Source organism: Tursiops truncatus, chromosome 6 (assembly GCF_011762595.2).
Source record: "Tursiops truncatus isolate mTurTru1 chromosome 6, mTurTru1.mat.Y, whole genome shotgun sequence".
Lineage (NCBI taxonomy): Eukaryota > Metazoa > Chordata > Mammalia > Artiodactyla > Delphinidae > Tursiops > Tursiops truncatus.
Window position 1 is genome coordinate 87,633,284 of NC_047039.1, and position 24,879 is coordinate 87,658,162.

A 24,879-nucleotide genomic window follows, 5' to 3' on the forward strand; every position below is an offset into this window, starting at 1 on the left:
TGAATAGGAAACCTGAACACTGAATGCTAAAGGATGTTGTTCCAAGGGGCATTTCACCAGAGCTCCAAGGAAACCCAAAGAAAGATACCTGTTCTGGAACAAGACATAACACACAGACGACCAGAATGCTCAGACTCATCCCTGTTGTTGGATGTATTCTCATGGACTGCTTCTCTGAACTAGTGATTCCCAGCTGATGGACTGGGCTTTCTTGGGATTATTTTTTTCTGTGAATGCAATTTTGTCATTGATTAAGCTAATTATTGAGTGTGCTCCCATCCAATTCCAGGGTTTTCCCACTGAGACATCTCGATGTCTCCTTTCTGATAGGCTTTTAAAAATGAATAGATATCCATCTTCCCATCAATGGTTTTGAGAATTTTTTTAAAAAATCTGTGGAGTTCCTTCTTCACATGAACCCTTTCAATATTAAAAACCATAAAAAAAGAGGTTTTCTCTGATTGAAACAGGCACAAGGGACCTGAGACTTGGACTCAGAGCCACACCCTACTTACTCTTCCCCCATTTACTCTTGGAGAGGTGGCCCAAAAGTTTGAAAGGACAGTTAGACTATCACTGAGCCAAATTGTGTCTCCAACTCCCAGCCAGCACTATATTTCTACAAAAACAAAGTCACACTGCCCAAGGAAAAATGTCACATTCCAAAAGTATTAGTGCTTGAAGCTTCTCCACACAGTAATCCTACTCACCAAGATCGGCTTCAGAATGTCCAGGTTGGAATGAAGTATTTGCTCTGCTGCATCCAGTTTCTCCTTTGGCAGGCTGCAAAGCATGGAGACTTCTTGGTCACCAAGTTGAATCAGCTCTCCTAATTTTGATCCGTTGCACAGATTGGTCAAATGTAACTGGTAGCCTTGCAAAAATACCTGGAAGCATTTCATGCAAAGAGAGAAAAGCAAAACTGGATTACAAAGATGGGAAGCAGGGTCCTTGAAGCCTTTTGGGGGACTTCACATCAATACAGCTTTGAAGAATGGACACTGCTGGACTGTATCCAGTGCACAGGGTCTCTACTGAACTTTACGATGGGTCAAGACATGATCCTACAGGACATTAAAACCGGAATGTGGCATTTGACTTATCACCTCCACACTCTTGTCCTTGTGAGGGGAAATCCTGAGCCCAACTCTTTTTCTCAAAAGTGGAACACGTGATTCACCCAGTAGGAATCTAGAGTCTGAACTCCTAAAACCACTTTTATTAAAGAAAATAGAAAATTCTCATTATTTTGGAATGCATGATATCTTAACCTGGGGTTGGGCTGAATTATGAAAAAAAGGCATTTATACTATTTATTTGTAGATACAGATATTTAGCTGATGCAAAAAACTATGTTCAAACAATTTCAGAATGTGGAACTCTTCCTTTTACTTGTATCAGAGCAGAGTACTAGAAAGTCAAGCCCCTTACCTCACTGATAGGCCAGTTCTAAGTCTTTTTGGTTTTTTTTTAATCTTTATTTATTTATTTTCTTATTAGTCATCCATTTTATACACATCAGTGTATACATGTCAATCCCACTCTGCCAGTTCATCACACCACAAACACCACCCCATGCCGCTTTCCCCCCTCGGGGTCCATACGTTTGTTCTCTACTCTGTGTCTCAATTTCTGCTCTGCAAGCCAATTCATCTGTACCATTTTCTAGGTTCCACATATATGCATTAATATACGATATTTGTTATTCTCTTTCTGACTTACTTCACTCTATATGACAGTCTCTAGGTCCATCCACATCTCTACAAATGACCCAATTTCATTCCTTTTTATGGCTGAGTAATATTCCATTATATATAGGTACCACATCTTCTTTATCCATTCGTCTGTCGATAGGCATTTAGGTTGCTTCCATGTCTTGGCTATTGTAAATAGTGCTGCAATGAACATTGGGGTGCATGTGTCTTTTTGAATTATGGTTTTCTCTGGGTATATGCCCAGTAGTGGGATTGCTGGGTCATATGGTAGTTCTATTTGTAGTTCTTTAAGGAACCTCCATACTGTTCTCCATAGTGGCTGTATCAATTTACATTCCCACCAACAGTGCAAGAGGGTTCCCTTTTCTCCACATCCTCTCCAGCTTATAGATGTTTATAGATTTGTTGTTTATAGATTTGTTGTTTATAGATTTTCTGATGATGCCCATTCTAATTGGTGTGAGGTGATACCTCATTGTAGCTTTGATTTGCATTTCTCTAATAATTAGTGATGTTGAGTAGCTTTTCATACGCTTCTTATGTCTTCTTTGAAGAAATGTCTATTTAGGTCTTCTGCCCATTTTTGGATTGGGTTGTTTTTTTCATATTGAGCTGCATGAGCTGTTTATATATTTTGGAGATTAATCGTTTGTCTGATGATTCATTTGCAAATATTTTCTCCCATTCTGAGGGTTGTCTTTTCCTCTTCTTTATGGTTTCCCTTACTATGCAACAGCTTTTAAGTTTATTTGTTTATTTGTTTACTTTTCTTTTTATTTCCATTACTCTAGGAGGTAGATCAAAAAATATCTTGCTGTGACTTATGACAAAGAGTGTTCTTCCTATGTTTTCCTCTAAGAGTTTTATAGTGTCTGGTCTTACATTTGGTCTCTAATACATTTTGAGTTTATTTTTGTGTATGGTGTTAGGGAGTGTTCTAATTTCATTCTTTTACATGTAGCTGTCCAGTTTTCCCAGCACCACTTTTTGAAGAGACTGTCTTTTCTGCATTGTATGTCCTTGCCTCCTTTGTCATAGATTAGTTGACCATATGTGCATGGGTTTATCTCTGGGCTTTCTATCTTGTTCCATTGATCTATGTTTCTGTTTTTGTGCCAGTACCGTATTGTCTTGATGACTGTAGCTTTATAGTATAGTCTGAAGTCAGGGAGTCTGATTCCTCCAGCTCCGTTTTTTCCCCTCAAGACTGCTTTGGTTATTCGGGGTCTTTTGTGTCTCCATACAAATTTTAAGATTTTCTGTTCTAGTTCCGTAAAAAATGCCATTGGTAATTTGATAGGGATTGCATTGAACCTGTAGATTGCTTTCGGTAGTATAGTCATTTTCACAATATTGATTCTTCCGATCCAAGTACATGGTCTATCTCTCCATCTGTTTGTATTGTCTTTAATTTCTTTCATCAGTGTCTTATAGTTTTCTGCATACAGGTCTTTTGTCTCCCTAGGTAGATTTATTCCTAGGTATTTAATTCTTTTGGTTGCAATGGTAAATGGGAGTGTTTCCTTAGTTTCTCTTTCAGATTTTTCATCATTAGTGTATAAGAATGCAAGAGATTTCTGTGCTTTTTTTTTTTTTTTGCAGTACGCGGGCCTCTCACTGTTGTGGCTTCTCCCGTTGTGGAGCACAGGCTCCAGACGCGCAGGCTCAGCGGCCATGGCTCATGGGCCTACCCGCTCCGTGGTATGTGGGATATTCCCGGACCAGGGCACGAACCCGTGTCCCCTGTATTGGCAGGCGGACTCTCAACCACTGCGCCACCAGGAAAGCCCCTCTGTGCATTCATTTTGTATCCTGCAACTTTACCAAATTCATTGATTAGCTCCAGTAGTTTTCTAGTGGCATCTTTAGGATTTTCTATGTATAGTATCATGTCATCTGCAAACAGGGACAGTTTTACTTCTTCTTTTCCAGTTTGTATTCCTTTTATCTCTTTTTCTTCTCTGATTGCCATGGCTAGGACTTCCAAAAATATGTTGAATAATAGTAGTCAGAGTGGACATCCTTGTCTCATTCCTGATCTTAGAGGAAAAGCTTTCAGTTTTTCACCATTGAGAATGATGTTTGTTGTGGGTTTGTCATATACGGCCTTTATTATGTTGAAGTAGGCTCCCTCTATGCCCACTTTCTGTAGAGTTTTTATCATAAATCGGAGTTGAATTTTGTCAAAAGCTTTTTCTGCATCTATTGAGATGATCATATGGTTTTTATTCTTTAATTTGTTAATATGGTGTATCTCACTGATTGAGTATATTGAAGAATCCTTTCATCTCTGGGATAAATCCCACTTGATCATGATGTATGATCCTTTTAATGCGTTGTTGGATTCTGTTTGCTAGAATTTTGTTGAGGATTTTTGCATATATATTCATCAGTGGTATTGGTCTGTAATTTTCTTTTTTTGTAGTATCTTTGTCTGGTTTGGGTATCAGGGTGATGGCAGCCTCATAGAATGAGTTTCAGAGTTTTTCTTCCTCTGTAATTTTTTGGAAGAGTTTGAGAAGGATGGGTGTTAGCTCTTCTCTAAATGTTTGATAGAACTCACCTGTGAAGCCATCTGGTCCTGGACTTTTGTTCGCTGGAAGATTTTTTGGGTTTTTTGGGGTTTTTTTTTGCGATACACGGGCCTCTCACTGTTCTGGCCTCTCCCGTCGTGGAGCACAGGCTCCGGACACACAGGCTCAGCGGCCATGGCTCATGGGCCTAGCTGCTCCGCGGCATGTGGGATCTTCCCGGACCAGGTCACAAACCCGTGTCCCCTGCATCAGCAGGCGTACTCTCAACCACTGCGCAACCAGGGAAGCCCTCACTGGAAGATTTTTAATCACAGTTTCAATTTCATTACTTGTGATTGGTCTGTTCATATATTCTATTTCTTCTTGGTTCAGTCTTGGAAGATTATACCTTTCTGAGAATTTGTCCATTTTATTGGCATAGAGTTGCTTGTAGTAGTCTCTTAGGATGCTTTGTATTTCTGTGGTGTCAGTTGTTACTTCTCCTTTTTCATTTCTAATTTTATTGATTTGAGTCCTCTCCCTCTTTTTCTTGATGAGTCTGGCTAATGGTTCATCAATTTTGTTTATCTTCTCAAAGAACCAGCTTTTAGTTTTATTGATCTTTGCTATTGTTTTCTTTGTTTCTATTTCATTTATTTCTGCTCTGATCTTTATGATTTCTTTCCTTCTGCTAACTTTGGGTTTTGTTTGTTCTTCTTTCTCTAGTTCCTTTAGGTGTAAGGTTAGATTGTTTTGAAATTTTTCTTGTTTCTTGAGGTAGGTTTGCATAGCTATAAACTTCCCTCTTAGAGCTGCTTTTGCTGGATCCCATAGGTTTTGGATCGTCGTGTTTTCATTGTCATTTGTCTCTAGGTATTTTTTGATTTCCTCTTTGATTTCTTTAGTGATCTCTTTGTTATTTAGTAACGTATTGTTTAGCCTCCATGTGTTTGTGTCTTTTATGTTTTTTTTCCCTGTAATTCATTTCTAATCTCACAGCATTGTGGTCAGAAAAGATTCTTGATATGATTTCAATTTTCTTAAATTTACTGAGGCTTGACTTGTGACCCAAGATGTGATCTATCCTGGAGAATGTTCTGTGCGCACTTGAGAAGAAAGTGTAATCTGCTGTTTTTGGATGGAATGTCCTATAAATATCAGTTAAATCTATCTGGTCTATTGTGTCATTTATAGCTCGTGTTTCCTTATTAATTTTCTGTCTGGATGATCTGTCCATTGGTGTGAGGTGTTATTATTATCATATAACAATAACACTAGTATTGTGTAACTGTCAATTTCCTCTTTTATGGCTGTTAGCAGTTGCCTTATGTATTAAGGTGCTCCTATGTTGGGTGCATATATATTTATAATTGTTCTATCTTCTTCTTGGATTAATCCCTTGATCATTTTTTAGTGTCCTTCCTTATCTCTTGTAACATTCTTTATTTTAAAGTCTATTTTATCTGATATCAGTATTGCTACTCCAGCTTTCTTCTGATTTCCATTTGCATCGAATATCTTTTTCCATCCCCTCACTTTCAGTCTGTATGTGTCCCTAGGTCTAAAGTGGGTCTCTTGTAGACAGCATATATATGGGTCTTGTTTTTGTATCCATTCAGCAAGCCTGTGTCTTTTGGTTGGAGCATTTAATCCATTCACGTTTAAGGTAATTATCGATATGTATGTTCCTATTACCATTTTCTTAATTTTGGGGGGTTTGTTTTTGTAGGTCCTTTTCTTCTCTTGTGTTTCCCACTTAGAGAAGTTCCTTTAGCATTTGCTGTAGAGCTGGTTTGGTGGTTCTGAATTCTCTTAGCTTTTGCTTGTCTGTAAAGCTTTTGATTTCTCCATCGAATCTGAATGAGATCCTTGCTGGGTAGAGTAATCTTGATTGTATGTTCTTCCCTTTCATCAGTTTAAATATATCATGCCACTCCCTCTGGCTTGTCGAGTTTCTGCTGAGAAATCAGCTGTTAACCTTATGGGAGTTCCCTTGTATGTTATTTGTCATTTTTCCCTTGCTGCTTTCAATAATTTTTCTTTGTCTTTAATTTTTGCCAATGTTATTACTACGTGTCTCAGCGTGTTTCTCCTTGGGTTTATCCTGTATGGGACTCTCTGCACTTCCTGTACTTGAGTGGCTATTTCCTTTCCCATGTTAGGGAAGTTTTCGACTATCATCTCTTAAAATATTTTCCAGGGTCCTTTCTCTCTCTCTTCTCCTTCTGGGACCCCTATAATGTGAATGTTGTTGCATTTAATGTTGTCCCAGAGGTCTCTTAGGCTGTCTTCATTTCTTTTCATTCTTTTTTCTTTATTCTGTTCCATAGCAGTGAATTCCACCATTCTGTCTTCCAGGTCACATATCCGTTCTTCTGCTTCAGTTATTTTGCTATTGTTTCCTTTTAGTGTAGTTTTCATTTCAGTTATTGTATTGTTCATCTCTGTTTGTTCTTTAATTCTTCTAGATCTTTGTTAAACATTTCTTGCATTTTCTCAATCTTTGCCTCCATTCTTTTTCCAAGGTCCTGGATCATCTTCACTATCATTATTCTGAATTCTTTTTCTGTAAGGTTGCTTATCTCCATTTCATTTAGTTGTTTTTCTGGGGTTTTATCTTGTTCCTTCATCTGGTTCATAGCCCTCTGCCTTTTCATCTTGTCTATCCATGAATGTGGTTTTTGTTCCACAGGCTGCAGGACTGTAGTTCTTCTTGCTTCTGCTGCCTGCCCTCTGGTGGATGAGGCTATCTAAGAGGCTTGTGGAAGTCTCCTGATGGGAGGGACTGGTGGAGGGTAGAGCTGGCTATTGCTCTGGTGGGCAGAGCTCAGTAAAACTTTAATCCACTTGTCTGCTGATGGGTGGGGCTGGGTTCCCTTCCTGTTGGTTGTTTGGCCTGAGGCAACCCAATACTGGAGCCTACCTGGGCTCTTTGGTGGGGCTAATGGCAGACTCTGGGCAGGCTCACACCAAGGAGTACTTCCCAGAACTTTTGCTGCCAGTGTCCTTGTCCCTTGGTGAGCCACAGCTGCCTCCCGCCTCTGCAGGGACCCTCCAACACTAGCAGGTAGGTCTGGTTCAGTCTCCTATGGCGTCACTGCTCCTTCCCCTGGGTCCCAATGCACACACTACTTTGTGTGTGCCCTCCAAGAGTGGAGTCTCTGTTTCCCCCAGTCCTGCCGAAGTCCTACAATCAAATCCCGCTAGCCTTCCAAGTCTGATTCTCTAGGAATTCCTCCTCCCGTTGCCAGGCCCCCAGGTTGGGAAGCCTGACGTGGGGCTCAGAACCTTCACTCCAGTGGGTGGACTTCTGTGGTATAAGTGTTCTCCAGTCTGTGAGTCACCCACCCAACAGTTATGGGGTTTGATTTTATCGTGATAGCGCCCCTCCTGCCATCTCATTGCGGCTTCTCCTTTGTCTTTGCATGTGGGGTATCTTTTCTGATGAGTTCCAGTGCTTTCCTGTCGATGATTGTTCAGCAGTTAGTTGTGATTCCGGTATTCTCGAAAGAGGGAGTGAGAGCATGTCTGTCTACTCCGCCATCTTGAACCAATCTTCCCTAAGTCATTCTTTGTCTATTCATTTCAGCAAAGAACCTTTCCTTGGCCATATCTTATTTAATTAGTTTTACTGGACCTAAATAAACTGCACTTCTTCATATATGGTCCTTACTGTCCATTAGACAATAAGTTCAGTAAGATGAGCATCTTTGTTTTTCTTGCTCTCTTTGTGTCCACAGTGCTGGAACATATGGACAGTAAATACTTGTTGAATGAATGAATGGATGATTCAGACTCTTTATTACTCCGTTACTATTTCCTCTGTTTCAGTTAATGCAACCTGACCTGCTTGTAGTACAATCTAGTGGGAGTGATGGGCCAAAAGCCTTTCAAGACCCATGCAGCTTTCTATCCCTGCAGAGCACTTGCTTGGCCATGGCTTCCATTAAGTAAGTTTCCACCTACTGCCAGATACTCAAGTACAGTTCACTTTTCCTCCTTTCTCTAACTGGCCCTTGCTGCCAGCCTACATTTAGTATTTGGTTTAAGAACACTGACTACACAGAGACTAATTACCATGCAAGGACCACCTCCATATTTAGGATGTCCCTTACTTTAAACTGATCGGATGTGACAGATAAGAAATTGGTAGAGGGCAATGGAAATCATGCTAATGATTTTCATAAGCCTGCTGCCTTTGGCCCATTTCCCAACCACACAATTGGTAAACTCAAGGCATATTTTCCCAGTTTCATAAGGGAAAGCAGTAAGCACATTTTTCAAATTTTTAAAATTCTAGATCATGTGAAGCAAAGATCTTATTTTCAGTCATAAACATTTCCACTACTTCTGCTTACTGCAAAGACAAGCTGGTATGTAGACATGAGACACAGTAAGGAAGCAGTTCCCCTTTCTGCCAGAGAATAAATTTGAGACACTTCTCTGAAAATCAATAACTGTGCAATCTGGGCCTGCTGTCCACCGCACAAGAGCAGTGTGATTATCTAATGATGCCAGTGGAAGTTTCTGAAAATCTAAGGTTAAAATTCTACATAAACACTAACATTACTTCCTGGTTTTATAATTTTAAGAAAAAAATTAAGCATTTTCTCCTTATATATCTTTCGCGTCTATCTTTAAAGGAAGCATTACATTTTGAAAATCTCCTGTCTTGGATTTTCTTTTTTTTTTTTTGCGGTACACGGGCCTCTCACTGCCGTGGCCTCTCCCGTTGAGGAGCACAGGCTCCGGACGCGCAGGTGCAGCGGCCACGGCCCACGGGCCCAGCCGCTCCGTGGCACGTGGGATCCTCTCGGACCGGGGCACGAACCCGTGTCCCCTGCATCGGCAGGCGGACTCCCAACCACTTCGCCACCAGGGAAGCCCCTGTCTTGGATTTTATAGACAGAGATACTCTAGGTAATAATCCTCAACCCTGGTTATTGTTTCAGAACTGTGAAATTTTAAAGAAAATGTTTAATTCATCTTAAATTCATCTCCCCTTTAGGGAGTCATTATCAACAAATGCCAACTGATGGGCAGGAAATCAGTTTTATTTCAACCAGCAGGTCCGTGACGCCAGGTTGTACATTCCACTCTCTGGATGGTTTGGCAACGCCAGCCTGAGCAGGGAGGTAAAGACAGGTGAAGCTGCGTTGGAGCCAACAACCTCCTTCAGCGCCATTACAGACAGGATTTTATTCACTTCCCTCCAGGCGCTCTCCAACAATGTCACTGCCATCAGCCCCACCAGGGAAAGTGACGGTCGCAGCTTACCTTGCGGAGACTGACATCAGCCCCCAGTATCTTGTCCACAGTTGGCCTTGGCAGAGAGAGGTTGTGATGCAGGAATCCAGAGAAGGTTTCATTGTCTACCAGGAAGTCCTGAAACTTCAAGCCTGCTGGAGAAATAGCGTTTTATTTTCATTTCATACGTAACTCAAAAAATAAATAAAAAGCACGACGGAGCAAACTATCATAATATTGACTGCCTTGTTGTAAACCGATTGATAACCACAGGCCTCTGGCTTAAGCACACAGAGAAACAAAAGTTCAGGGAGCTTCGCCTTAACAGCAGAGACAAGAAAAGACTGCTTTCTGAAGCCATGGAATGCGGCACTGCTGTACATACACACACACACACACACACGCGCGCGCACACAGCTTTGCTTTTCAAAGAAAAAAATCAACCCACCTGAGATTTGTGACCCTGACCCCACAGCTCCCGTCTCCCCAGTGCCATCTCAGACAGCTAAACTCAGAGATATTTAAAGCCTTTATTCCCACAAGCCTCGGATGCTGGTTTCCTCTTGATGCAGAGCAGTGGTTCTCAAACTTGAGCAGGCATTAGAATCACCTGCAGGACCAGTGAAAACAGACTGGTCCCCTACCCCCAGAGTTTCTGATTCATCGGCCTGGGATGAGGCTGGAGAATCTGCATTTCTAACAAGCCACCAGGCGATGCTGATGTCGCTGGTCTGGGGCCCACCCTTTGAGGACCAAGGAGGTAGAGCATTATGCACATCAAAGCGCTTTCACAGACTTGGTCTCATTTCAGTTCTAAACGTGGCACACGTGATACAGACCTCCAACACCCAGGTCTGCCGTCCTTTAAGAAAACACATATGCAGATATTTTAAAAAATCAACGCTACCAAATGATTGGATTGTTGCAGGGTGTCATACAGACTCTCTTTAAATAATTAGCCCTTCAGGTACATTTAGAAAAGGTTCCAATCCAGTGCAGGGAAGCAGAAAAAGCACTAGCCAGAAATCCAATTTTAGTCCCCAGAGTTGGAGGCTGTGCCTAGTGGCATGGCTTGGGTATTTCACATCTTTCTGAATTTCAGCTTCTTCATCCCAAAACATGAGGTTTCTGGCCAGATGCTCGGCAGGCCCTCCCCCTTACTGAAATGCTCTCATTTTCCCTGCCATATTTCATTTGAGTGTCCACTTCTCCTTCTGCCCCTCCCTCTTAATAACCCAACTTCTTTCAATAAAGAGAAAACCAGCTCATCATGACCTCATGACCAGGCAGACATCACTGAGAGACTAGCCCACAGGTCCAGGAACGAACCCACCTCTCGGGGGGCAAACCTAGCAAACCTAAATCACTTAACTGATGAGAAACAGATGTTTGACCTGAAAATGGGGCTGTGAGGTGAGGCTTAAAGAGGACAGGAATTAATCCTGGGAGCTATGGGGGTGATGTGCAGAGATAAAGTAGAAGGAGGGCTCAGAATCCAACCAGACTCGCATCAGTGCTTCCTGATCCAGACATATTCTGCTAAAGCAAACTTTAATAATACAGAGTTATAGAAGGGATACACTAAGCATGATTCGCGTCTCTAGAGAAATGATTCTCTGGCTACACCTTATTTGACTAACTCCTAGTTATTCCTCAGGACACATTCAAGAAGCTGGTCCTGGCCCAGTCAGCACCCCTTGTGAGAAGAGGTGCTGGTCCTGGCCCAGCACCCCTTGTGAGAACAGGTACTACTGCAGGCTGTCACCTGCCTGGTTCTCCCTAACACATATGATACTGCGTTCTCACCATCATGTTCGCTTCTATAGCTGCCAAACCTCAGAGCATCTAATATTCACTTAGGGACATGCTAAAATGCAGTTTCTTGGGCCCAATTCCCAGAGATTCTGAAACAGTGGCTCTAGAGTGGGGCCTAAGAATCTACATTTTAATAATCATCTCATATTTCTAATGCAGGGGGTCTGGGGACCATCCTTTTAGGAATGTTGTTTTATTTGCATATTCTGTCCACCAGACTATGCCTCTGGGACACAGACTGTGTCTTTTATCCTTGTATCAGGGTGTCCAGATCAAGCAAAGAATTACTGATCAGTGAATGATGGCTGGATAATAAATACTAGGAGATGGGATCAGGGCTGGGAAGATTCTGGAAGTAACTGAGCAACATCACAGGAGATTTCCTTTCAGCTCTACAGGTCCGAGAAGGGCCCAGAGGTATTAGGATGATCCCCAGGCTGCACCCCAACAGTAAGCAGGACTCCTAGTCACTAGAACTATATTCCCAGAGATGCAAAGTGACATCCTGAGTGTCCCAGTATCCCTAATGTAAACGGGAAGAAGGTAGGAAAGCTGGTGGCTTCAACTGAGGTCTGGCATGCAAAGCCTGACACTAACCACTGTGGAACAATGGGGGTCAGAAAACCTGGGCTCTGTATCCATTTATTTGCCAGATTATTTCACCTAGCTGTGTCTCCACTGCCTCACCTGTCAAGTGAGGGACGAAGAAAGCTCTCCGAGCTCCAGACAGAACAGAATATACACACGAGCTGAGCCTCAGTGACCAGGCGGGTCACACACCCCTCCTGAGAGTGAAAAGCTGGAACAGCACTCGACACCGGGCTGAGCCAAGTCCAGAAGAGCCTCCCCCTCCGGAGCAGGGCTGCTGAAGCGTGGGAGGCCGACCCCGCTGCACTTGCGATGGGCCTAGGTCACAAGCAACACTCTTGAGACCAGGGAGCATGCGCAGTGCACTTACAAGACGTTTCTGGTAAGTCAACTGGCTCTGCGGATGAGAACAGCTGGATGTGATCAAACTCCTACTGCCTCTCAGTGAATCCTCCGAATGAGAAAGAAGAACCGAGAGGCTGATTAAACAGTCAACAGCCTCTGACAGTGCACATGCACGCGGTGGCGAGGCGGCCATGCGGCAAGGCAGCAGGGTGGGCCAAAGATCCCTGGCTACAGAGAACTTGAATTCTGGTCACATGGATACCACACACGTGGACGCAGGTTCACACACCACCACCAGCAAGCTGCAGCCAGTGTGCGCGCAGGAAAGCAGGGCCGTGGGGCGCACTGGTTCTCAACCTTGGCTCCCGGGAGACGCGATCAGAACTTCTGGGGCTGAGACCCAGGCATCAGAATTTTCTAACACTCCCCAGGGTGATTCCAGCCAAGTTTGGGAAACAATAGTGCAGTGAAAAGATCAGGGGTGTGGGACCAGAATAACCTAACTTGGATGCTGGACTCTGCTGTTTATGAACGGTGAGGCTTTGAGAAGTTCATTTTGCCTTCCTGAGCCCAAGATTTCTTACCTAAGAGGTAAGGGTAACAGTACCCACTTTTTGAAGATATGAGGATTAGAGATATTTACGTGTAATGCAAGAATAGTAAGCAACAGGCTCATTGTAGGTGCTCAAAAAATGATGATAATTTTGTGATTATTGAGAAGGGTTTATTTCACTCACCTTTACTAGTGTACCACCATGAAGTGTAGAGAAAAGGTAAGGACACAGGCACTGCCCTCAAGGAACTTCCAAGGATGATAAGGGAGATGAAGAGGCAAATCAACAGAGAAAGCAGAAGGGATGAGAGAGCCAGAGGAAGGCAGCTCATGGAAGCATCTGACCCAGATGAGGCTTATTATATGCAAGTGTTTCAAGGGGGTAGTCAGGCTGAACAGGCTGAAGCTGAATTGTGGAAAAGGACAGAGAGCCAGAAGTCTCCAGAGGCTGTGGCTGGTGAGGAGAGGGTAAGGAAGGCCTCCCGTGATGGCAGGGACCAGGATACCCTGTAGTCATAGTGCTGTGTACACCAGGTTCTCAATGTTTCTGAAAGAATAAATAAATGTACAAGCAGATAAAGGAGATTAGAGGAGATTCCTCAAAACCTAAGATTTGGGGAGTAGAATGGGAGAAGGAAGAGGACGAGGTATAGTATGAGGCCAGAGTTGGGTGGCTTCGTACCTCTGGTCTCAGTTTTCTCCATTTTGTTGTTGGCAGGAAAATGAGTGGAGAGGCCAAGAATATCGAGAAAGCCTGATGTCTGAAATGGCCCTTCTCTTCTTGGCCTAGGTAACTCCTACCCTTCCTTATGACTTGGGCCATAAGTCATCTCCTCCAGGAAGCCTGCCCTGACGTTCCACCCTCAAGCTGGGTCAGGTGGCCATCCTCTGTGCCCTAACAGCCTCCTAAGTGTGCTTCCCCCAATCTGCAGTTGTCTGAGACCACATCTTTTTCCCCAGAAGAACAGAAGTGCCTGAGGGCCAGGACTTTGGAACTCGAAAGCACAGCAGTGTCTGGCACAGAGAAGGCACCCTGGAGATGGTGGATGATGGAGGAATGGATGAACACAAATGAGTGAATCAAGTGATGAACTGAGGTGACTGCTGCAGATAGGGAAGGGTGAAACGGGACCTGAGTGTGAAACAAACCAGGTCAAGATAGCGTTAGAGTTTCTCTAAGCCCCCTCAGCTGCGTCGGCCCAGGTCAGGAAGACAGTCAGGTGAGTGGGAGCTGGAAGCAGAGTGTTGGAAGTGTCAATAACAGGATAAATGGGGATGACAGCAGCATCTACGTCACTGCACTGAGCTGGGGGTTAAATGAGAAAATGCACCTGAAGTCCCAGCATAATGCCTGAAACCAAGAAAAGCTCTCAATAAGGACGGCTAATACCATCATCACTTTCAGGAAAGACACCTCATTAGCTTCATTGCTAGTTTGATCCTAAAGCATATGCTTTCAGAATAGATAAGAACACAGAAGTGACTTTGCCAACTAAGTCAATACTGAGTTTATGATCTAAGGTATATGCACGTGTGTGTGTGTATGTGTGTGTTATGTATTTGCCTGGCTGAGCTCCTGAGTCAGACAGAACTACTGAATTCTTTCTGCTGACACTGTCTATAAGGTGAAGAAAAGGTTGAAGCTAACCAATTTGCCTATTCAAAGCTTTAGAAAAGAATAAATAAATCTAGCATTTTGCAGAGAGTCAATGGAAATGATCGCCTCTACAGGATCACTGCAAGGATGGGCATAGATGCAAGATGACCAGTAAGAAAAACCAGTCATTGGAAACAAGACACAGAACACAATGCAAGAGACAGTCACTTACTTGGCCATATAACTGCCCACGTGAGCTGACATGACCTTGATTTTCTTATCTGTAATGTGTAAGTTGTAGAAGATGATCTCAGAGGTCTTCTTAAACTTGGTACTGAAAGGTACACTTGGGGTAAAACTAAATCAGCACTGGACATGGCATCAGAAAATGTGAATTCAGGTCCCAGTTCAGCTGTTTCCTAACTGTGTAATCATGAACCTCACTTTTCTGAATCTCTCTGGGCCTCAGTTTCCTTAGATGTAAGAAGGGTTAATAATATTCACAGCTTGTTGTGAACACCAAGATCAAGAAAGTGAAAGTACTCTTCTGGAGGGAAAGGGCCTCAAGAGTTTACAAGGGTAACTGAGAGGATATAAATGCTGTCACAGAATATGGTCATCAGGGAGCTGGACAGGTCACTAAACTAAACATGAGTCCTTGCTACCTGCAGAGAAGACCAAAAGTCCCCATCCAGCAAAAGGCGCCTAGAGCTTTCCTGCTGCATTCCTGCTGCCTTCCTGCTGCCGTGTCTCTGATATGGACCAAAATACTTGAGGAGCCAGTGGCGGCCTGTCCTTTTCCAGAGAGCTTTGCTTTGGGTGCAGGGAGGTAGGGCAAAGAAAAGGAGAAAAAAAAAACAAAACAATTCAGGAGCTTGGAGTCCAAAGAACAAAACAAGTGAAGTGTGTGTTTGTGGGCTGAGGACAAACAGGACAGAATCCTCAGTTCCTTGCCAGTCCTCTGGGCCAGGCAGGCCAAGGAAACGCTTCCACGGCAGGAGAGAGAGGGGTGTGGAGGGGAGGGGCACTGCACCGTGGGGCGTGGGGGGGATACCTTCATGGCCACGTAGTGTTCCTTCTGCTTCTTCCCAGCCTGCCTGCGTGCCGCGGAGAAGGAGGGGAGCAGGGAAGAGGGAGGGCAGCGGCCCCGGAAGGCGGAGGAGGGAAGCCCTCAGCAGAGCTGGCGGCAGGGTTACTCCCGGTCAGTGCCCTCCAGTCCCCAGCTCCGGTTTCAAGATCGCTGTAGTCTCTTTTGTTCAACATGAAAAGAAACCACAGGATCAGCTGCTTGAGAAGTGGGTGGAGGAGGCAAATGAAAAAAAAAAAAGAAGTCGAGAAAGAGATCACATCAGCTTCCCGGGCCCAAATACTCTTCTTTAAAGGACCCCAGGAGGGTCTCCCAGCCCTGACCCTGTCAATGGCCTGGAGGGGCCACGGCCAGATTCTCGCCCCTGGCTTGACTCAGCCTACGCCAGGCCTTCTAAACAGGACTGCGAAACATTTCTCTGCCAGAAAAGGGCTGGGAACAAACATACTCAGGTGTCTTCTGGGGTATTTTTTGTTGTTTTGGTTTGTTTTCCTGATGCTAGGGCTCTACTTTCTTCTTCAGGGATAGCTCCCACCTGCTTCACTGAGACGGCTGGACCCTCTCCGGGAAAACCAGGGCTTCTCTGGGAAGTTCAGGGCTCTGGAGAGGGGGGTAAGGCAGGATAACCTGGCTGCTTCCTGGGGTGACTCCTTAGGGCTCATGAGAGGAGGCCGAGAGCCTGGGGTACACACAGCCTCAGGACCTCCCCACTGGTCATCTGGGCCCAGGGTTCCCTACCCAGGAGAAGTGTCCTTCTCTACAGTGAGGGCTTGCTGACGGACACCAAGACACCCCTGAAAGATCCCAGGTTCTGGAGTCTGGCTAACCTGGTTCATTTCTCAGTTCCAGAATTTTCCAGGTATGTGGCCTTGGAGAAGTCACTTAGACTCTCTGAACCTGCATTTTTCTATAAATGGAGATCGGCCATACTAGGGGGTGGGTTAAGTAAACACTAACGACACTGAGTGAATACTGACTCACACACACTGCAAGAGAAAATACAAGCTGAAAAATTAAACAAGTTCAAAACAAATGTTGATAAAGTCTTGGATGACACTTATGTGAAGGGTTCCACAGAGAAACCAGAATATTTAGGGTCACGCTTCCTGAACCCTTTGTGGCAAGTCCCGGGAAAGCCAGAGTCTTCTCCTGAGACCAATGGGAGTATCACAACTTCAGCAACCACATATTCCTTATTCTACATAGAATGGAACTTGCATAAGTTCAACAAACTTCTAAATGGCTACTGAACCCAAAACACTAGAGCTATGGTTCCAAGTAGCAATATTTCTTGGCGCTCCTTGAAGGCAGGAGCCTGTAATAAAAGAGATGCTGTATAAAGACAGGATCCCTGCCCTTGCCTTCCAAGAGAAGGTGGACAGAGGGTCAGGTGAGCAGAGCCGTGAGCCTCCAGCCCACTCTGCCACTCCAGAATCAGTCAACCTTGAAATCGGGAGATGGGAAGAGACACGACACATCTTTCCCAGATCCATCTGCTAAGGCAACAGCATACCTGTGTCTTACTGAGAAGTGGGCAAGGTGGGAGAGGTGGTCAGGAGCCCCTGGAATGAGGACTAACAACAGCTGATAAGAAGCTGAATGGTAACCAGGCCCCCAAAGAGCCAGTGGAGTCCGTGGCCCCAGAGGGTGAGGTGACCTGTTCACACTGGCCAGGAGCTCTGCTAATGCAATGCAGGTGGTGGACACAGTCGGGCTGGCTTGGGAAGCCCAGATGGAAAAGAAAGATAACACTGGGGAGGTAGCATTGGCAGAGGCTCCTAACACAACAAGTTAGGGATTAGAATCAGCATGCAGGGCCCTGAGAAGCCCAGGAACATGGGAAAGGAAGGGAAGATGAATTTATCAATTAGGGGCTGAGAAGGGGTTCTTTCCAGGGTTGTAAAGAAAGAATTGTTCATATATATAAGGTATAAATTACTTAGTTTTTCTTACTTTTAAAATTAATAAAACGTATATTAAGGGACATGGTAGTGCTTTGTCAGCAGAGGAAGGGGATTAACATGTACCGAGCGTCAGATACATTAGATGTATTATTTTCTTTCTTTCTTTCTTTCTTAATACACAGCCATTGTACTTTATTTGGCCGTGCCGTGCGGCATGTAGGATCTTAGTTGCGTGACCAGGGATCAAACCCATGACCCCTGCATTGGTTGCCCGGAGTCTTAACCACTGGACTGCCAGGGAAGTCCCTGTATTATTGTCTACAATCCTTAAAACAAGCTTATGAGAAAGGTATTATTTTTCCCATTTTTCAGATGAGGAAACAGACCCAGAGATGTTAATATCCTGCTCAAGGTCACAGAGCAAGCAAGTGGTAAATCTGAACCCAATGAGCTCTGGCTTACAAAGTTTTGGCTCTTTTCGCTCTATAGGAATTAAATGAATCATTTTATTCTTTTAAAATGCTTCATAATGATTTTGGCATCAAAAGCTGGTGACTCCACACATGCGTCCTGGTACTGGAATAAGGCAAAGTGGCAGCATGGGATGGTGCAAAGATGCTGAGCCTTGAGGTCAGACAGACCCTGATTAAATTCACAGCCTTACTCTGTGACCTTGGGCAAAAGATGTAACCCCGTGAGCCTCAGTTTCCTCATCAATAAAATGGGGATGATAACACCAAGTTGGTGCTGTCGTAAGACTTGAAAGTCACAACATATTTAAATGTAAAACGGCATCATAACCTGGTACAGCTTAGTCTGTTGGACAAAGTGTCACTCTAAGATTGCCTTTCTGTGCCTCAATGCAACAGTGATGAGAGGGCTAGAAATGCGAAGATTTTAAGGAGAAACAAACTGGACTTCCAAACTGCTCTTTGCCACCCACAAGGTAAATAAATCTCATACTGGAAAGGCAAGAGACATGAAACACTGCTGTTGAGGTTAACAACCCAAACTCTTTAAAGGCAGCCTGACATTATGTGGCACATGCCTTCCTGGAATCAAGTACAACTGTGTTTTCTATTCTTGTCTGGGTAAAGCTGACCTTTGATTTGCTTTAGTTCAAGCAATACTTCAACACAGCAGTGCAGCACTGAATCCCCCTGATGGCAGACCAAGCTGGGGCCAAGCCCTACCCTGGATGGAAACCAACAGCCTAGGCTCTGAGACGCTGCCTGGTTTTGACAGGTCTGGGAAACTTTCAAACTATGAAACTCTAAGGCTTCAAATTAGAACTTTTGATAAGTGCATACGGATGTGAATTGCACTCATCCAAAGATGTCAAGGAATTTCCAGTTTGGTGACATAAGGTTGACACATAGGTCAACTGATCGCCCAAGATGACCCCCGGGGGCCCCACAAGGACAGAAAACAAAGTTCGAGGCTGCAGCCTCAATTTCAGCAGCGGCCCAAATGGAAGGAAGGGGTTTAGGCAGGGAAGAAGTGGCTGTGAGTCACAGGATGTTCTTTGTACACGGGCTTTGGGGAACGTTCCGCCCATGTCTGTTACCACGAAGCCGGGACGTGGAGGAAGCCTGGCATTTCCCTCAGAAGCCCTCTTGCCTCTGCTCTGATCCCAGTCCATCCATGCCCAGTATCTTGTGACCTGGGAACTTTTCTGGCTAGCCTGGGCTGCTCTCTTGAGGCTGTAATAACATACTAGCAGAGTATGGAAGTCTGAAGTTCTAGTCCTATTCCTCCCCTTTGCCAGCTGTGCTTCCTTAGGCAAGTTACTTAACCTCTCTGAACTTCAGCTCCTTCGTGTGCACAAAAAGGAACAAAATTCCCTACCTCACATGATGGTCCTGCAATGAAGTAAAGTCTAAGCCTGGTGCTCCTGATGTGCCAGATACTGTACTAAATGCTTTGTGCTTATCTCATGATTCCCCACAACAGCCCTAAGAGAGGACTGTTATCCCCATTTTGAGGAAACTGACACACAAAGATGCTCCAGAATTATCTAAGGTCACACAGCCGGTAAGCAGCAGAGCCAAGATATGAACCAAGGCAGTCTGGCTGCCAGGTATGCTGAGTCTCTTAATACTAAACTGTACTGCCCCAGTGGATGTTTACAAGATGCTAACTTTACAACCCTTTCCCTCAACTCCCTGCCACAGCCAGTCTCCAAAGCCTGCCCTGCCCTGAGGGGATCAGGTCTTTCTGACTTTGAAAGATCAAAGCAGAATCAAAGGTCCATGCAGTGAGTTCTCAGTATTACCAGTAAACGCAACAGCCAGAAAGTTATGATCCATTTCCCTAAGTAAAGTCCAGCATAACCCTTGGGACTTATTTCATAAAAGTCTTGGTCAGAGCCACATCAAAGAGGTCAAACGAGCCAGATTTGTACCATGAATATATAGAAAATGACAGCCATTCCACTGACACGCAAAAATGTCACAGGGATGGAAAAACTCAAGACCCAAGTCAGGGTGTCAGGATGCAGGCAGTGCTGCCCCAGATCTCTCCTCCAGTCCTTCCCCTTCCAACCCGTGACCTCAGCGATGTGGGATGTCTTCAACCACTACACGTGATACAAACTCAAGAGGGGCCTGGGCCCATGATGCCACCTAGAGATGAAGGAGAGCTGTAGTCTGGATTCCAGGATTTGGGGAAGGAGCAAGGCACTGGGGCAGAGAGGATGTTTGAGCTGAAATGTCCAGCAGAAAGCAGGCTAATGAGCCCATTAGGTATCGCTAAACAACACGTTTAAGTAGCTCTACGGGAAATAAACAGTAAGAAAGCAAAGGGATACCTCCTTCCCTAGCCCAGTGCTGATCTGAGCAGCACTGGCCCTACTCGGAAGGCCTTAGCTCTGGCCAGCCTGCTGGTCACCCCACTGGAAAATGCCAGATTCCCCAAACAGGATGCAGTGGGCTGCAGTGGTGAGCAAACCTGGAGGCCCGGCTGGAAGAGGAGGCCAAGCAAGTAGGCAGTCCTTCCTGTCCCCCCAAGCCTCTGGCAGGGGCAGTTGCAGCTGTGTGAGGCCTGAGGCTGACACAGTTTGGAGGACTCTCTTTAAGAAAAAGAATACTTTTTTTTAACATCCTACTTTGGCAATTTTTTGATTGCTGAGATCCCTACCAGCGCCTTGGAAGGGGGCTATGAAAGTGAAACTTCTTTAGCTTCTCAGTAAATCCACTTCAAGCCTCTGGGTTCACGGCAGCCCTTCCAGTAAAGTTCTGGAAGGTAAACCTTGTAGACGAAAGAAAGCCAAGGCTGTGCTTAAGAACTTTTGTCATTATTAGTAATTGAGACCCCTGGTGACTTGGGTTCACACAGTGGATCAACTTGAAAATGACATGTGCTGGGATTTTATACTTTTCAAGGTGCTTTCATTTGGCTCTCAGAATACACTGTGAAGCAGAAAGGGCAGGTATTATCTCTAACCTTCATTCTACAAAGATTCACTGGTTGCTTACCATGTGCCTGATTGTACTGGTATCATGCTGATGCTTATGACAGAGCCACAAGCAAGGCCCAGCCCTGCCCTCCAGGAGCTACAGGCAGGGGACGGCCCACATCGCCAGTCAGTCTCAGGTGATCCCTCGCCCAAGTACCAACCAAGTTTCCAAGACGAAACATGTTCAGGTTGTTTTGCCAAAGTCCCATTTTGAGGCAAGGAAAGCTGAGGCCCAGAGAGAATGAACAAATTGGCAAAGCCAAAAGGCCGCCAGGAGCAGATGGGGAGGTAAACTAACTCAGATTAATTGCGCATCAACTATGTGCTGTGACCTCGCTATCAGTCATCTACAATGTCATCTGATTTAATGCTCAACAACCCGCAGAGCAGCTAATCTCCACTTTTCAGGTAAACTGAGGGTCAGAAAGAATCAAAACATGCCCAAGGTTCACACTTAATGAGGAACAGAGCCTGAACTTGTTCTCCAAAGGAATCTTCTTGTGAGGGGGGAGCAAAGTCAGCAAAGACCTATTTCACCATCTTGGTGACATCACTCCCCCAAAACAAATCTTAATACAAAGCCCCAAACGCTTTCTCTTACAGCAGCATTTTCCAATCTTCCAGCACTTTTCGGTACGCGGGCCTCTCACTGTTGTGGCCTCTCCCGTTGCGGAGCACAGGCTCCGGACGCGCAGGCTCAGCGGCCATGGCTCATGGGCCCAGCCGCTCCGCAGCATGTGGGATCTCCCTGGACCGGGGCACGAACCCATGTCCCCTGCCTCGGCAGGCGGACTCTCAACCACTGCGCCACCAGGGAAGCCCTCTTCCAGCATTTACAAACTACTCTCACAAGTTTCACCACATCCACATAAAACGATGCCTTCTTTAAATTAACTTCAAGTAATTTTTTCCTATTTAACAGACTCCTATGCAATAATACCCATGAAATTGCAATTTGAGATGGGTTAAAATGAAAAGTTTTCATCTGTGTACTGATCAAAATCATCTCAGATACCACACAAGACTCACTCAGAGAAACACTCCTTCTTGCCAGACTGCATCTCACAGAGGCAGAATCTAGACCTGTCACTTTTTCTGGAGTTTTTGAGAATTTGTGCAACTTTTTGTACACTTCCATTGGACCGTAGTCATGACAGGGACTTAAGAAGAAGCAACGCTCCTCACCTGGACTCCCAAACATTAATTTAACCCCTACTCAACTGGGTGGTTGTCGGTTTAGGAAGAAGATAATAAAATGTCCAAAAAGTTCCAGTGATGAGAAAAGTGAGTGAGGGGCCCCTCTGTAAAGCTTCCTACATGCATTTCTTATGAGGATGGTTTCAAGGATAATTAGACTTGTCTATGACTTAACTCTTAAAACTGGTGGTCTTCCCAGTTGGGAGATTAATAGAACAGCACAAGAGACCTCTGTAGAAAGAGCACTGCACGGGGTGGCAGAGGTTTAGCTGTGTTCAGTTCCCACAATATCCCTCTGGTGGCTGTGCAAACTTGGGAAAGTCCCTCCCCGCTGCTGGATCAGAGTCTTTTCTAGAACAGAAGTTCCGTATGGACAGAGGCCATATTTGTTTTGTACACCTCTGTGTCCCAGCACCTAGAACAGTGGTTGGGACATATTACATGTTCAATAAATACTGGCTGAACGTTTGAATCAATGAACCCATTTGTCTATAAATGAACTAACTGGCCTCTAAGGTCTCATCCAATAAGTGGAAATAAAACAATGCCCTAGGCCAGAAAACCATGGGACTAGAAAAGAGTATTTGAGCAGACACTCCCCTATCCACAGATTATCAGTGGATAGGCCAATGGATTTAGCAGGTGAAGTGGAAGGAAAAAACAAGGTGAGTCCTCTAACCAGATCACAGGAGACCGGTAGCCCAGCACAGATGACAACATGGGTTGGTAGGTCTATAAGAGCCTGAATGGCACTGTCCAAAGGGGCTGTCAGTCTCCAGCCTTGGACTGATCCAAGCCTCCAGCCCTGGTCCCACAGTCACCAATGACTTGGATGAGAACAAAGAGAGCTATTTATCAAATTCCTACATGACAGGCAACAAGCAGCAGCAGCAAATAGAACATATGGCAAAACCAAAATCTAAAACGGTTTGGGTAGGAGGAGATGACACAGGGAATCTAAAAATGTAAACTAGAAAAGAGATAGATATTCTCCCTTTAGGTTCAAGAAGCCAACAGCACAATTCAGAAATGGAGAACAAGTGACTTGCAATACTGAATGTTTAAAAGGCTCTGTGGTTTGGGTTGACTGCGCATGGAATATGAGTCAGCAGTGTGACGTGGATGCCAAGAAGCTCACTGCATTAACAGAAATATGGTGCTCAGAGCAAAGGAGACAAAGCTCTTTCTACTCTGTGTTGGAAGACTGCTGTAATTTCTGATAAACTTCAACAAAGACGCAGACACACTGAAACACAACCTACCAGAGAAGAGGCAGAAACTGGGGGTGGGGGGAGGTGACATTCCAGAAGAGGAATGGAGGCCAATTTAGCCTAGAAAAAACAAAAGATTTCAGGAAGAGAGAGGGGGAAGAAAAAGAGCTGTCTTTTAACACTTCAAGAGAAATAGATTAGCCTCTTTCTCTGGGAGATAAGCAGACCAGTGAATAGATTCTGATAATTAGAATACCAGTATTCTAATATTGCGTATCCTGCCAATACCTGAAATGAGCTGCCGTGGGAGAGGCAAGCTCCCTCCTCAGCTAGGTAGAGAAGGTTGATGAGGGCAGGACTCTGAACCAAGGAACCTTCCCATCCACAGAGTGACAGTGCAAGAGAGCTGAGCCCATCATGCTGTAAGTAGGGGTGTCAGGGCAGAGAAACAGAGGTCTCCAAGTCAGGATCTACACCAACATACCCCAGCCTCAGATGCTCTCTGAAATCTAGAGTGCTATTCAAATTCAGCAAAAAGTTACTGATTTCACCTCGGAAGAAGCACCATTTCTGCTGCACTTCCCTCTGGACTGAGGCCTGGCTCAGTGCTGCAAGACAGGCAAAGAAAGGTGGAAGCACTTAAGAAGTAGCTGCAGGGCAGATAAGAGACCATACTGGGTGAATGGAGAGATAAGCCTTGATGGGAGACAATCATACTCAGAGATCTCTCTTCAGAGCTGTGCAGAGAAAGTTGTTTGAATGCAGGTTTGGTTTCTCTTCTCTACCCTGACTCATGTCTCTAGTGGCTCTGCGTCTAAGGAAGCACCCACTGAGATCTGAAACAACACCCGCCCCCATCCATAGTCTGTTTCTCTGGCCGTGCAGTGCAGAGGCAGAAGAGCAAGGCCAGGTTCTCAGAAATGCATCATTGACACACAGGAGTAATATTGGCTCCCATTTATTGAACACCTACTATGTGCCAGAAACTGTGTTAGGGTTTACATTTCACATTGCAGGTTACTTATTATTTACAGCTGAAGAAATTAAGGCTCAGAGAGGTTAAATGGCTTGGCCGAGATGGCACCACTCCAAAATAGTCATAGCTCATGTTCACTAAGTGCCTCCTACGTGCCAGATGTGGTCTTTCAGCAATTAAATGGTTCATCTCCCTTACTCCTCAGAACAATCCTATGAGCTAGGTTCTCCTATTGTCTCCATTTTACAGATGAGAAGAGTGGCCCCAAAGGGGTCTAAAGGACTTATTCACAAAGTCACCAAGCTACAAAGTAATACATTGTAGCACTCTTTTCTCTTCGTCACACTGTCTCTGCAGTGGAAGAGATAACCGTGACTCTGTCTCTGGTCCACCAGGCAGGGGGCCCCCAGCGGATAAGGAAGGACTAATGCTTTGATTGGTGATTGCTACCCCTCTGTGTCCTGTGCTGAGACAGACAGGTGTGCAGGATGGGGGCCTGTAGGGCAAGAAAACAGCATCCGGCCTGACTGTGCATCCAGGAGTGGTCCAGCTGGGAGCTCCTCGAAGCTGACCCAGGAGCCCAAGCACAGTCACACCTGTCTCTGATGTGAAATGACACCTCCCCCGCACCACCCCACACTGCTTGGCCTCCCTTTGTTGGTAGATCCCACCCT

General features: G+C 44.9%; 1 protein-coding gene across 8 annotated transcripts in view; it reads right to left on the reverse strand.

Moving 5' to 3' along the window:
- ABCA1 (ATP binding cassette subfamily A member 1) overlaps window positions 1-24,879 on the reverse strand; it is a 183,097-nt gene that overhangs the window by 74,065 nt on the left and 84,153 nt on the right. For 4 of the 8 annotated variants that reach the window (XM_033858351.2, XM_073806347.1, XM_019949000.3 and 1 more), the window contains 2 exons: window positions 9,506-9,630; window positions 711-887 (listed from right to left, as the gene is read on the reverse strand). In XM_033858351.2, coding sequence (XP_033714242.1) covers window positions 711-887; window positions 9,506-9,630 — 302 coding nt within the window. Of the gene's footprint in view, window positions 1-710; window positions 888-9,505; window positions 9,631-15,427; window positions 15,658-24,879 lie in introns of all 8 variants that reach the window. The other 4 variants (XM_073806350.1, XM_019949002.3, XM_073806349.1 and 1 more) reach the window with 4 other exon arrangements.